The sequence below is a fragment of the Anarhichas minor genome, unplaced genomic scaffold, assembly GCF_050575085.1.
Source record: "Anarhichas minor isolate MPS153535 unplaced genomic scaffold, ASM5057508v1 ptg000058l, whole genome shotgun sequence".
Classification (NCBI taxonomy): domain Eukaryota; kingdom Metazoa; phylum Chordata; class Actinopteri; order Perciformes; family Anarhichadidae; genus Anarhichas; species Anarhichas minor.
Genome location: NW_027466504.1, coordinates 237,501 through 251,891, shown reverse-complemented (window position 1 = coordinate 251,891; position 14,391 = coordinate 237,501). Strand labels below are relative to the sequence as shown.

At 43.1% G+C, this 14,391-nt stretch overlaps 1 protein-coding gene across 6 annotated transcripts in view; it reads right to left on the bottom strand.

Annotated features, from left to right (window-relative positions):
* Positions 1-1,413: 1,413 nt before the first annotated feature.
* The window catches only part of ndst2a (N-deacetylase/N-sulfotransferase (heparan glucosaminyl) 2a), a 42,773-nt gene continuing 29,795 nt past the window's right edge, over positions 1,414-14,391 (bottom strand). For all 6 annotated transcript variants that reach the window (XM_076076738.1, XM_076076739.1, XM_076076741.1 and 3 more), the window contains 9 exons: positions 14,331-14,391; positions 12,230-12,412; positions 12,024-12,120; positions 11,818-11,941; positions 6,929-7,103; positions 6,114-6,284; positions 4,676-4,785; positions 4,181-4,283; positions 1,414-3,359 (listed from right to left, as the gene is read on the bottom strand). The exon at positions 14,331-14,391 is cut by the window's right edge and continues 68 nt beyond it. In XM_076076738.1, the coding sequence (XP_075932853.1) occupies positions 3,234-3,359; positions 4,181-4,283; positions 4,676-4,785; positions 6,114-6,284; positions 6,929-7,103; positions 11,818-11,941; positions 12,024-12,120; positions 12,230-12,412; positions 14,331-14,391 (1,150 nt within the window). In that variant the 3' untranslated portion in view covers positions 1,414-3,233. The remainder of the gene's footprint in view (positions 3,360-4,180; positions 4,284-4,675; positions 4,786-6,113; positions 6,285-6,928; positions 7,104-11,817; positions 11,942-12,023; positions 12,121-12,229; positions 12,413-14,330) is intronic.

The window sequence follows — 14,391 nt, the reverse complement described above, 5'->3', positions numbered from 1 at the left end:
AGTAAAAGTACCCGTGCAGTAAAATGTACATTATTTGCCCCTGACCTTCAATCTGAAAATCTCCCCCTAGCGTCTGCGTCAGAGTGATATCCGGTTTATCCCAAGACGAGGATTGTAACCAATTAGATGTAGAGATACAATGGAGACTGGTCAAAAAGAATTCTGCTCGCGCGAGACGAAATTTCACTCGCGGAGTGATGTAAAAGCGCTCGTCAAAGTAAAATAGGTGCGCGCTGTTTGATTTTCGCGCGCGCATGGATCTCATTTGCGCTCTCGGATTTTGACAGTGATTTGCCTTCATACACATGTCTCAGCAAGATTGATGTTCAAGAAGCACCATCAACAAGCACAGATGTGCTTAGTTACACTGACATTCTGTGACTGTTCTTCCTTTGTGTGGGCTTCACCAGAGCTTTGTGTACATTATAGCCCAAACCTGAACGCTCTGCTATACCAAATTGTGAGAAAACGGAAAATCCAGAAAAAAGTATTTCCTATATTTTAAATACTAAATACATGTATTGTATTTTGTTACATTTTCTGGCACCAGCATTTTATTTTGATACATTTATTTGAGGGGTATTTTGTATCAAAATACATTTTGATGTATTTTTGCCCATCTCTGGCACTACGTCGATTGGGTGTTTGCACCAAGTTTGTTATAGATATGTACTCCATCTTTCTTTTATAATGAGGGGTGGGTTAGACACCCAAACCCTCCAGCTGAGTGTAGGAATTATTCTGCTCCATCGTACACTGCATTTCCCCCCCCCCCCCCCCCCCCCCATCAGGTAAATTGGTGGGTTAGGGATGGTATGAGTTTCTTTAAAATGGCCCCTGGGTGTCTCGATGATGTAGGAGCTGTAGACACCACCTCTCTGAAGCATATCTTTGACCCAAAGATTGCAAGGCTACAGGTGCACGTCACATGCTCCGTCTCTCCGGGACATCTGTCACTCAAAGGGGAAAACGGGGTCCCCTTACTCGTATGGAAGGAGAAACAGCGCCTCCAAAATCACGATTGTGGCCAAAGATATATGACACCCGTAGTGATAAGAACCACTATAGGAAATGAACGCCAACAATTAAGAGCGTTACTATTTTCGCAGAAGGTCCCCCTAATAAGTTATTACACCATAATAAATACAATTATTGCATTCAAATGTATTTATTGCACAAGAATAAATAAAATATTTTCAGGATACGATTGTCCATTTACCTCTTACTCAGAATACTCAGCTTCCAAAGACGATGAGATTCTAATCTGAATGCACATGTCTTTCAAATGTGATGAGTTGATTCTAGTTACTTTTCTTGGTAATCTGATCATTACTCTTGAGAACATGTATCCCGTCACTACACATCGGTAACATGAAGGTGAGTGACGTAAAGAAAGACGTGTCAGCCATGGAGTCCAACCTCTCTGTGTTTATTAGAGATGATACAGTGTTGGCCTTTAAGACATTTATACAAAACAAACAAGACAGCAGCTTCTGATTTGTCTCCATACTGGCTCCGACCTCTGGTCCTCGGATGGAGACAAGAGTGTGAGTGTGTGTGTGTGTGTTGCTTTCCCAGGAGATATCTGACAGGTTTTCTTCTCCCTTACTGGCCGAGGTGCTTGTCCCCCCCCATCAGCATCATCTCACAAACCCACAGTAGGTTTGAACAGCTCTGGTCCAGGACTGGGCCTCAAGACCACATCACGTCAGGTTTCCTGTGCAGCTGCCAACTCGTTATCACTATTAAACACGCTGTGATTGATGACTAAATAAATTAAATGCTCTCGTAGTCCAGGTTGGTTAAGTTCACTCTGTATTATTCATCTCCAGAACGAGTTAGTCAGGGTCGGTCTGTAGAGTCTGTGGTTCTGGAGGAGCTTTGTCATTGTTGGTTCTCTCAGCCTGGAGACTCTGAAACACCGACCGGCTTATTTACCAGACTGGAAGAGTATCACAACATCTCAGCAGCCTCAAACTTTATAGTTTACAATTTGGAGGTTTTCTATGGACCATTTTTATTTAATAATAATGGCACTCAAGTCTCTTGGAAACCACGCGAACAGTTGTAGTTATTTCAACTGTGTGCTCTTCACACTACAGTACCCATGAGCCTCAGCAGCTGTTATAAGGACGATGAAATCAGAACCACTGCTCACTGTTTACATGAACCCTGGACAGCCAGTAACACCAAACCCATTCATCACTAAATGAGTTAGTTATATTACTTCATAAAGAGCAGTGAGGTGAAACCTGAACTTTCATGTTCTGGTCCAGAAGTATGAAGACTAAAAATCCAGTACTACAACACAAGCTCTGCTCAGCAGCATGGTTCCAACATGGATGGTATATTTAAAAAAATACTACGCTATGGAGGTTAAAAGCTAGCGATCTTAAAAAACCACAGACCTTAGCCAACGTGGAGAACAGTGTCATCATTCACAAAGCCTCTTTACCTGCTGCTCACTGACAGGATGTTGGTGATGGGCGGAGCCTGGACCACACCTGGCCTCCAGTCACATACCCAAACACATGATATTTACACAACCTGTCATCTAAACCTTTATAAAGTGTCCGTCGCCGCAGTCAACGGACTAGGAAACGACTGCAGGTACACATGTATGCATGTGTGTGTGTGTGTGTGTGTGTGGACCAGGATGTGGACCGGCTCTTTGAACCGGCTTCTTCAGGCTGATGGACATTTTGTTTCCCAGCTTTCCCTCAAACCTAACAAAGACAACTGCTTTTGAAAATGCTTTACAATCATTCTTGTGGAGATGATACGTGTGTGTGTGTGTGTGTGTTTGTCCTGTGTCCACTCATACACTCCACATCAGCACGCTCTCTCTCCTCACATTTATGCCCCAAACCTGCTGGTCACCCAGTCCTCTGGATCCACAACCAACTGATGCGTTCAGTGTCAGCTGCTGCCCCCCCCCACCCATCCAACACACAGTGACTGAGGCTGAGGGCTGCCCAGTGCTGACAGGAGGTTGGCAACAGATCAGGGGTGGCCATGGAGAGTTGGCTGGGATCCTTTTCAAACAGTGACCAACACTTTGAGGAAGATCTCATGTTGAACAGGAGCCCCAGTAACATCAGCTCTTTTGCTCCTGTTGATTCCGGATCATCTAGTCCAGTTTAATCCAGAGCCAAGTGCGGGCTCATCCAGACTCCGGTCCTGGCTTCTTCTGTGGTGCGTTTGTCCGTCTGTGTGCGTGAGGGGGTGTGGCCTCAGCTCCAGCTCGTGCTCTGGAGTTCTTGGCGGAGCCAGGACGGCAGCGCATGGCCAAGTCGGTTCAGCAGACGCAGCAGCTCCATGTTGTGCTCACGGTAGTGCCCGGCCAGAAAGGCACGTGACTGCGCACACACGCACACACGCACACACACGCGCACACAAAGAGATTGGGAAAAGTCAGAGATCAGAAGAACTAAAGAAGAACATTTACAGAACATACAGAAGTTGAAGTTGCAGTGATATTCTACTGCCTCCTCCATTATTTAACTGCGAGGTTCTCCAATCTTTATTCTCTGGTGTTATTCAATATTATTCCACTGGTTCCTTCTGAAGATGTAAACCTTTAAAAGCAGCTCAAGTTTCATTTTTAAAAAGGCTCAGTCATTTTCTACAACGAAAGTTACAAATATAACTCTATGAATCCTTACTGACCGCCAGAGGAAGTGCTTAACACTGGATATCTTCTGTCTCGCGCAGGTCGAGTCTTTATATCAACAAAGTCACCTGTGACCTCGGTGACCCCCGTCACAAGGCTTCTATGAGGCTACAGCGACATGCTCCAATATGTCTTGATCGTAGACACATCTTTGTTTAAGCTTATGCTACCATGGTAGCTAGCCTGCGTAGCGAGAAGATGAAAAAGGACTGATCTCAGGATGACACCGGAACTTATAGATGACGGGGGTCATCCGAGGTCACAGGGGACTTTGTTGATATAAAGACTCGACCTGCGCAAGACAGAAGATATCCAGAGTTAAGCACTGCCTCTGGCGGTCAGTAAGGATGAAATAGAACAGCTGGTCACAACAAACGCTACTCAAACAGACTATTTTCAGCAGTGGAAGAATACACATGTGGTGTTCTACTGCAGCAGGCTGTTCTCATCCTCTGTTTCTATAGGCATATGAATAAGTGAGTGAAGCGAGGTGAAATGTCGATGTACCTCAGGACTCATCTCTGGGTACTTCCTGCCTTTACTCTTCCCCAGACACTTGGCTCGACCTCCTTCCACCCGCTGACACCAGAATCCTTTGCTGTCATCGTACCTGCAGACACATAGTATGTTCATTGAACACCTTTCACATGTGGTATATGGAAACGTTGCTGGGTTCATCTCTCGGTTAAAGGTCGACTCCATTTGCATTCGTAGATGAAAATCTACACAACCACATATTGATGCTTCATTTCAAATCCACTGGAGTCGTGTAGAGGCAAAAATAAAAATAAAAATTGTGTCACAGTCCAAATGACACTGCGTGTGTGTGTACACATAACACTTGAATGTTTGGATTTGATTACATAAGGAGCACCACTTGGAAACTACAGACCAACCGACCTTTACGTATTATCAGCTTTCAAACTAAATGTTAATGTGTTCCTTTAAGGAAACACATTGTGTGTGTGTGTGTGTGTGTGTGCTTGTGTGTGTGTGACAAACATTAAAGCCTGGGTGTAGTTGAAGATGGGAGTGACACCGAGGAACCTCTGGATTCCCTCCATCATCAGAGCCGGGTTGGACCGCAGCAGGGCCCCGTCCACGATGTGCAACTACAACACACAGAGCAGCGTCATCCAGGACCGTCTCCACAGGGTGCATGAGATTTACATGAGAGAAGGAACTACTCAGACAAACAGCCATCTAACAGCAGCACGGGATAGAGAGCATCAGCTGACCACTGACATCATGATCCCCTGATCGCATCATTACTATATAGTAGAGCTGTCAGAAAATAGTATTACACTTGAGCACTTGAGAGGGATACTATGTTATACTTAGTTTATATTTACTCATTTCATTACCTCAAGAATCCTGCGAGCAGATCACATTGTTCTGACTGCACAGGGCAGTGGTTCACAAACTTTATCTGTCAAGCCCCCCCTTGATGTGCAAGTTACTCACTGCTCTCTCTGCATAGATCACATTCATATTACATGTAAATTGCTTTCTGGCATATTCATTTGTAAATTAACTTAAAATAAATAAAGTGCAAACAACATATATTTCTCACATTTAACAGAGAGTTGTGCTTTCACAGGGACAGATGCAGCTTTCACAAAGTGAAAGTTTTCCAATTTCTTTCTGAAAATGTCAAGGTGCTTGTTCACATTGGGTTTCCAAGTGTCCTCTCAATGTGGTGGGCTTCATGCTGTCTGCCTTCAGTATGTTAACACACACAACACACTGGGTCTCTCTTCTTGGCCGACCTTAGTGCTCGTAAAGCCCAGCGACAGATACGCCTCCTTATATTTTCTTACTTCTACCTGTCTTTGTGCCGTTGTTGTGGTCGCGTCACCTGAAGCAATGTAACGCTCTTCGTGTAGTTGACTTGAAGAGACTGCTGCAGACTTCAGCTCTTCAAAGATGTAGTCAGTTGTCACAATAAGCCCTGAAGTCTAAACGTGTGAAGGCTCAGACTGATCTACAGCTGGAGGACGACTTCACATCTTTAGGCTTCTCCTGCTTCGAGGCATCTCAGAAGGATGGTCCATAGATATTATGAAATGACTTGTTATAATCAGCTTGCAGATGTTTTATCGCTGTGGTTCATGTTGTGAAGTACATCGAAACTTTATATTTATAAAATGGTCACATCACCACCAATGTTATCAGCAGGTCTTCACCAGGAACATGTGAGCAGATGTTGAGTTTGATGTTTTGTTATGCAGATGTAACCATGAGTGAAACCAAACTTATATTATAGAAGTATTATATTGATAAAAAGCACAGAAATCATCCACAAAGTAAACACACACAAAGGATTTCAGATGAGCATAAAGCTGCTCTGTGAAGCATTAATAATATTCTACCATTATGTAAATGTGAAGCAGCTGTTGACTGGGACAGTAAGGTAGGCTGGACCATGATGCCCACGTACCTGGCTGGGCTGGTAGTGTTGCAGCCAGCGCTCCAGGTGAGGAGCGTAGGCCCCCGGGTGAAGGCAGCGTCTCTGGAGGGCCAGCAGGTCCCTGGGGCCAGAGGGGCCTGCTGTCACCACAGCATGGAAAGTGTTGTTGAGCGCTGCAGGGTCCTGGTGGGCCCTCTGGTGCTGTAGTCATTAACCCACACAAACACACGCGCACACACACACCAATCAAGTTTACCAGTAAGAATCTTAAACACAGATTTAAACTGCTTTGATCACAGCTCTGTATGTGTGTACAGTGTTCAGGGTGTGTGATGATGGGCTGGGCCGTATATGTTTATATACTAGGCATTACGGTACAAGCACGTCAGGACCGTCTTCAAAACAAAAGCAAAGTCTGTCAATAATAATAGAACTAAATTAATACATTTTAAATAATAAATCAAATGAATGATAATGTTTAATAATCCTATTCCAATTGTGTGAATAGTTAGTCAAACTACATACAAAAGAGCACATTTCCAAAGATTTCAAAATGACAGTGCATCACCTCAGAGTGTCACTGAGAAACTTCCTGTCACTGAGACTTCAAAATAAAGAGCATGCAGAGCACCCCAGAGTGCCACTCAGAGAACATCAGGACATTCCGACGTGGACTTTCAAAATGAAGGCAACCTATACACGCTGTGTTCTCTCCAAATTCAGAAGACTTTACTCTAATGATCGAACGCATCAACAGGTTCAATCTAACCGAGAAAATGTGAAGATGCATAGCATATAGAAACATGTGGAGAAATGAGGCCGAAGCCTAGTGTGACGGTCCTCACCTGGTACCAGGAGTAGGTCCTGTCAGACGGGTTGATGAGCACTGCCAGGACTTTGGCTCTGGGGAGCAGGGCAGCAGCTCTCTTCGGCGCCGCCTCAGTGTCAAAGTAGTTGGCGCTCTTTTCAAACATGAAATCTGTGCTGACATTGGAAGGGAACGGGAAGAAGTCCATGTACCTGAGGACCATAAATCAAGTACGAGTTAGCTAGTGCATCATCCATGTTGTGTTATTGTGTTACCGTTTGAGTATTCTCTCTGATGTCAGACTGAAAACATCTCCACAAACGCATCACAACTAACTTCAGACTAAACTAATGTTCGACTGAAGTATTGACACTTTCAGGTCAGTATGTAACAGACTTTAGCAGCTTTAGCAGCTTTGGCAGCTTTACTAAACGCATCAGGCTCTGTGAGCGAACAGCAGCTTGACAGTGTTCCTTAAATTCAACCGAGTTTGAAGGATGCTCTGAAGGACTGTTCCACTGTCCAGGATCCTTTGGATTCTACTGAGGACCGAGTCCTTCGTTCAGAGGATGTTCAACGCTGCATGTGTGTATCCTCTGAGCTCCTAAAACACCCACAATCCTATGCGCATGATTTGGAGACGAGCTCAGTATGCTCGTAAACTTTCAGCTATTTCTCCTCAGCAGTCCGCCAGTTGGAGTTGAGACATTGCCAGTCCATCTTCACTCACATATCTACAAGGCCTCATCTAAAAGGTTGTCCTGACCTTTGTAGCGCACTGACACACTAGTTCACGGAGCGAACGTGAACACAGTAGCAAAAGCACAAAGAGGCCAGCAACAGGTATGAAGTCAGAATGTTCTCAAATGTAACCGAGTAACTCATGGGTTTACTTTGACCAAACCAGAGGTGGTGACAGTTGGAGCAGTGGACTAGTTCTACTGTGCTTTCACACCTGTAGTTGGCTAGATTCGGTCCGGACCAAGGGAAACGAGACAGTGCTGCATTTTAGTTCTGGTCCGGTTCACACTGACTTTTAACCAATGAACCAGAGGAGTAAACATGAAGTTATACAAACTGACTCGTTGGTTGGACAGTTTTGTTGATTGACATCCTGCATCATCAGGCCCCTCGAGGGAAAATTACATTCTGGTGACTGACAGACGTTTATGCTGCACTCCATCACCACAAACAAACCACAGACTAAGACCCCCCTGGTCTGGTCCGCACCAGGGTTCTATTAACATCTTACACTCCAGCCCGAACGAACCGTACTAACCAGGCACACGGACCTCGGTTTGTTTTAAGGGAACCAGATTAAGTGTGAAAGCAGCCTCATTGTGTCTGTCCAGTATGGATGAAGCGTGTTTTTACAATCGGCCAGGCAAAGTGATTGTGTTTCTCAATGAGTCTGGCTTTGAGGGAGATAACGGCAGTCTCTTTTCAATCTATGAATTGATGCCGAGGTCAAATTAAAATGACATCATTGGAGTGTGTTAATAAATTATAATAATTGTACAAATCCCTGCCGATTGTATTCATCATTAAATGGGCCAATGTTTTGTGTATTGTTTTGAGAAATGCAACTTCAACATTACTACTACATTACAGTCATTCAGCAGACAATTCAGATTCTATCACATTGATACACCGTAGACACAGCTACGGGAGACATTTTGGGGTTAAGTGTCTTGCTCAAGGACACATCGACATGCGACTCGGGGATCGAACTGCCGACTGCTCTCCACTTAGCCACAGTCACCCCGAAATTATAATGCAACTGAGTTGTTCTAAATAAAGTTAAAAAAACTAAAATACTGCGTCCATTTATTCTGCACACCGACGCACTCAGTAGATAGTTCCAATGTGATCTCTGAATGCTAGAAAGGAGTCTAAACTAGTCTCTGTAGGACTTGGAAGGACCCGTCCTACCAAGGAAGCATCCTTGACTTTGAGAAGCACCCAGATTCTGGATTAGGATTGAGGTCCTGTACTCCAACTGGCTAATCTAGCACCTGTTGTTTGTAGTTAAATTTACCAGGTTTGTCAATCTGGTTGAGAGACGTTCACATAAAAGGGCGGGGTTTCGGCATCTGACCAATCACAAACATGGACGAGTCTGCTGTCAGAGCAGCTCATTTTACAAACTATAATATTGTAAGACTGGAATCGTGTGATGATCAGATATGACCACTAGTTGGCGCTGTTTAGGGAGTTTGATGTGATGGAGTGACGGGAGAAGTGGGAGAGTGTGATTTGGACTTGGTGCGGTTCAGTGGAGTCTTGACTAAAATCATGAGGAAAACTCAAAACGTGTTGGATTGATTCATTCCCCATCATACACCCATATTACAACATCAGAGAAATATGAAGAAGTTAAACACTTCTTCAGGCTGAATGTAACATCTGCAACACATTCATTTACCAGAATGTACACATGGAATTATAGTCAGATCTATTGTGCCCTAAATGAAGCAGTGAGATTATGAATCTGTTCATTTAAACACATTCACACAGTCACACAGTTTATTAGCAGCTGTCCTTCCTGACTGTCAATTTAAACTGTGTAGCTTTTAGTCTGAATTATGACTTTAACTTCTTCATATTTGTGTAATATTATCTAATGATCTACGTGCAGAGCTTTGATTGGTCAGTGGGCGGAGCTTTTATACCAGTTGATCTCTTATCTCCAACATCACCTGCTCCGGAGCAGGCTAGGTGTTCAGCATCAGTTACCGTGGTGATACACCAGGTAAGAAGTGAACCTATAAACGCAGGATTAACCCTGAAGTTACCTCGCTAATCCCAAATCCTGTCTCCTGGTACAGGGTCAAGGTCTTTCCTGGTAGTTGCATGTAGCTTCCCACAACAAGCCAGGAAATACAAAGAGAGACTTTAACCCCCAAAACCACTGAAAGTTGGACTGTGGATTTTGTCCCCCATCTTTTACAGAGTAAGCATGTAGAAAGATCACTTCACTGCCAGAATGGGGGAGGAGGAATGATGACCTCACACTACACCCTCGCCCGACCACTTCGCTCTGCTGCCTCGGGGCGATCGGTCGCCCCGTTGCTCAGAGGTCCCTACGGCCGATCGACCCGGTCACGGCTGTTTCCTGTCCTGGCCCCACAGTGGTGGAATGAACTCCTCACTGACGTCAGGACAGCGGAGTCGCTGCTCATCTTTCATCAGGCTGAAAACTCACCTCTTCAAGAAGTACTACCCTGAGCCTTCCACTCACCACTCATTGTATTCGTACTAGTTTGTCGCACTCATCGTACTAGTTTGTCGCACTCATCGTACTAGTTTGTCGCACTCATCGTACTAGTTTGTCGCACTTATTGTATTCGTACTAGTTTGTCGCACTTATTGTATTCGTACTAGTTTGTCGCACTTATTGTATTCGTACTAGTTTGTCGCACTTATTGTATTCGTACTAGTTTGTCGCACTTATTGTATTCGTACTAGTTTGTCGCACTTATTGTATTCGTACTAGTTTGTCGCACTTATTGTATTCGTACTAGTTTGTCGCACTTATTGTATTCGTACTAGTTTGTCGCACTTATTGTATTCATACTAGTTTGTCGCACTTATTGTATTCATACTAGTTTGTCGCACTTATTGTATTCATACTAGTTTGTCGCACTTATTGTATTCATACTAGTTTGTCGCACTTATTGTATTCATACTAGTTTGTCGCACTTATTGTATTCATACTAGTTTGTCGCACTTATTGTATTCATACTAGTTTGTCGCACTTATTGTATTCATACTAGTTTGTCGCACTTATTGTATTCATACTAGTTTGTCGCACTTATTGTATTCATACTAGTTTGTCGCACTTATTGTATTCATACTAGTTTGTCGCACTTATTGTATTCATACTAGTTTGTCGCACTTATTGTATTCATACTAGTTTGTCGCACTTATTGTATTCATACTAGTTTGTCGCACTTATTGTATTCATACTAGTTTGTCGCACTTATTGTATTCATACTAGTTTGTCGCACTTATTGTATTCATACTAGTTTGTCGCACTTATTGTATTCATACTAGTTTGTCGCACTTATTGTATTCATACTAGTTTGTCGCACTTATTGTATTCATACTAGTTTGTCGCACTTATTGTATTCATACTAGTTTGTCGCACTTATTGTATTCAGATTAGTTTGTCGCACTTATTGTATTCAGATTAGTTTGTCGCACTTATTGTATTCAGATTAGTTTGTTGCACTTATTGTATTCATACTAGTTTGTTGCACTTATTGTCTTCAGATTAGTTTGTTGCACTTATTGTATTCATACTAGTTTGTTGCACTTATTGTATTCATACTAGTTTGTTGCACTTATTGTATTCATACTAGGTTGTTGCACTTATTGTATTCATACTAGGTTGTTGCACTTATTGTATTCAGATTAGTTTGTTGCACTTATTGTATTCAGATTAGTTTGTTGCACTTATTGTATTCAGATTAGTTTGTTGCACTTATTGTATTCAGATTAGTTTGTTGCACTTATTGTATTCAGATTAGTTTGTTGCACTTATTGTATTCAGATTAGTTTGTTGCACTTATTGTATTCAGATTAGTTTGTTTCTGTATGTTTGCTCTGGTTTATGCTCTTAGATGCTTGTTTAAAGGAGATGCACTTATGACTTCTGGTGACTAGTAGTTCTCTTGAATACCGATGTTGAATACACTTATTGTAAGTCGCTTTGGATAAAAGCGTCTGCTAAATGACTAATGTAATGTAGTGTGTGCATGTGTCATGTTAGTATTATATCTACTTTATCCTTTAAGCTCTGACAAGAACCAGCTCAGCCAAACTGAAACTGAAAAGAAGTTTAAAGAACAGAAGAAACACTAGAAAGAAATGAATTCAAGTTGAAGCCATGTTGTGTGCAGTAAGTGGTAGCCCCGTCCTTACCAGTCAATCCCGTTGTCATAGTTTGATCCACTGAAGAACTGGATCTCCTCAAAGGTAGTGGGGCTGGGGAAGGAGCTGGTGACGGCTGGGTGCAGGCTCAGGAATGAATGAAGCGCTGTAGTGCCTTGAGTAAAGACGAGACATTTAGAATAAGCAGGGAGAGATTTACAGACAAAGATAGAATGGACATAGAGAGAGTGTGGAACCTGTTTTCTGTGGTCCAATCACGAGGAACTTGGGGAGGCGGTCACAGGTCTTTTCTTTAGACCAGATATCTTTGTGTCTCTTGTCATGACAAGGGTTCTGAGAAATGATCACATCAAGACTCAATGTCTTCTCCTTAATCTCCAAAGAACATTGGGATTAATCTGCAAAAAGTGTGAGCTTCCAAAACCAAAATGAATCTTCTGACCTGCCAGAGAGGGTCTCTCTCCTCAGGGAAGATCTGGAAGTACTTCTCAGCGAGCCGGACGGGGGGCAGCGTCTGCAGCCTGAGGTTGGTCCAACACTGGACAAACTTCACCAGAGACTCAAAGGTGTACAGACCCAGACGATCGTTGCCATAGTTCGACAGGTGTGTCATGAAAATGCTGATCTGGATTGAGAGGACACAATGTAGTGCATCGGTTAGTTCAGCATCTACCTGCAGCTGTTGTCAGAGCAACAAGTCCTGGAACTCAAACCAGCAGGAGTCTCTGGGAGTCCTGGACCCCCCGTGATTGACACTAAAATCATAGGACAATTTTTTGTCTCTTGCAATTGTGACAATCGTGTGTGTGTGTGTGTGTGTGTGTGAGATGTCCTCGTATGAAAAAGAAGAAGAAAGGTCCCCACAGGAGGGCAGAGCGGACCCTAGTGGTAATAAGCACTGCTGGAAGTTATGCTGAGCCAGCATCTCTTGTCCGTTTATCTCAACAGTTGACTGAACTTCATTTTATGCTGTTTTTCTCTTTGTACTTCAGTTTACTCTCCATGTTTAATATTATAACTCATTTGGCATTCCGCTCTTTGTCACTCCTCTTTTCATGTTACACAGCTTTTCTTTTGACGGTGTGAATGCTGTAGAGTGTAATGCAGAGCGCCGTCTGTGGTGACAGCGCTACTGATGTCCAACAGGAAGTAACGTGAGGCTTATGGGCACACGGGATTGTGTCGTGATGGACAAAATACCCTGAACGGCAAATTGGTTTGAGCGCAGACACAGACATTATTGTGACTAGACTTCAGTTCACATAAATGATTCATTTCCAGGGCAGCAGGGAGGGAGACGGGCCACATGCTGAGGGGGAACGATGGAGCTCTTATCTTAGACTCGTTCATTTCTCTCATCTTACTTTAGGGTTGTCTCCATTGTGTCCAGGTGCATGAGGTTATGTTATTAATAATACATAACAGTTTGGCAGAGCTCCAAACAACGTTATGATAGTTTAGAATGAGTTTTTATTGTAGTTTAGTTTAGACCAGTGTTGGGCAAGTAACTAGCTACTTTTACTTATTACTGCTTTAAAAAGTAATACTATTACTTATTACTTGGTGTCATTACTGGTGAGATTTCTATATTTCTTTTCATGAAGAAGCCGTGTGGTTATCAGGCTCATCATAGCTTGTGTTGCTACTGTGAGAGCAGTGACTATCTAATAATCAGCTGCTGATCAATATTCACCATCGCTGTGTTCACATGAACCAACAGAAGGTGTGCATGCAGACGTGCACGCGGTCCGTGCTCCTGCCACCTTGCACTTCTCATTCAAAATATTAAACTGAGGTTGCAATGCATGTTTGTGCAGCCTCGTAGAACCACATGCGCCTGGACGTTCACCAACGATCGGCTCGACACGATGCCAAGATGCACACCAACCTGTCGTGGGTTGACGTCATGGCATCATAAGCTTCCCTGGCAAAAAAACAACAGTCGCGCTCACACAGTAACCCAGCAGTACTTGGTTTGATAACTGAGATCATTTAGAAAATTGTATTCCCTTACACTACTCGTTACTAGGTACTGCGTTAGGACTTTTTAATGTCTTTCAGTTTTCGGTGTGTTTGCTAGTTTTTGTCTCTTTTTTCAGTTAGTTTCACGACTTTGTTTTAGTTTGGACCAGGTGTCATGTTTCACAAGTCTGTAGCTACACATACACACTCTTTCATACTGGAGAAGTGTGGAAGAATGGTTGTAATGTTTAAATCTTCTCTCTCACACACACACTTGATTTACTACAATATTTTAAGACTAGACAGCCTGTGAAAAACAGGCATAGCACCATCTCCTGGAACAACGCGTAAATTAATTTCTCTTTTTTCCAAACAGTTTAGTTTTTCTGTGAGGATATTGTTGTATTTAGTTAAGTTTACAGCAATATGTATCACTACTCATTTTCCTTTTAGTTTGAGTTTCAGTGTACGATAATAACGGAAACACTAATCACAACATTGGCTTTGTCACCAAATCAAACCTCCCTTTTGCCTTCCAGTCTACAGTCAGTGAGTCTCACAGCAGACCGGTTGAGACTTACAGGGTTTAAGAGGACCGTGAGGAAGAGCTCTCCTCCTCTGATGCTCTTGTCCAGCTCCTTG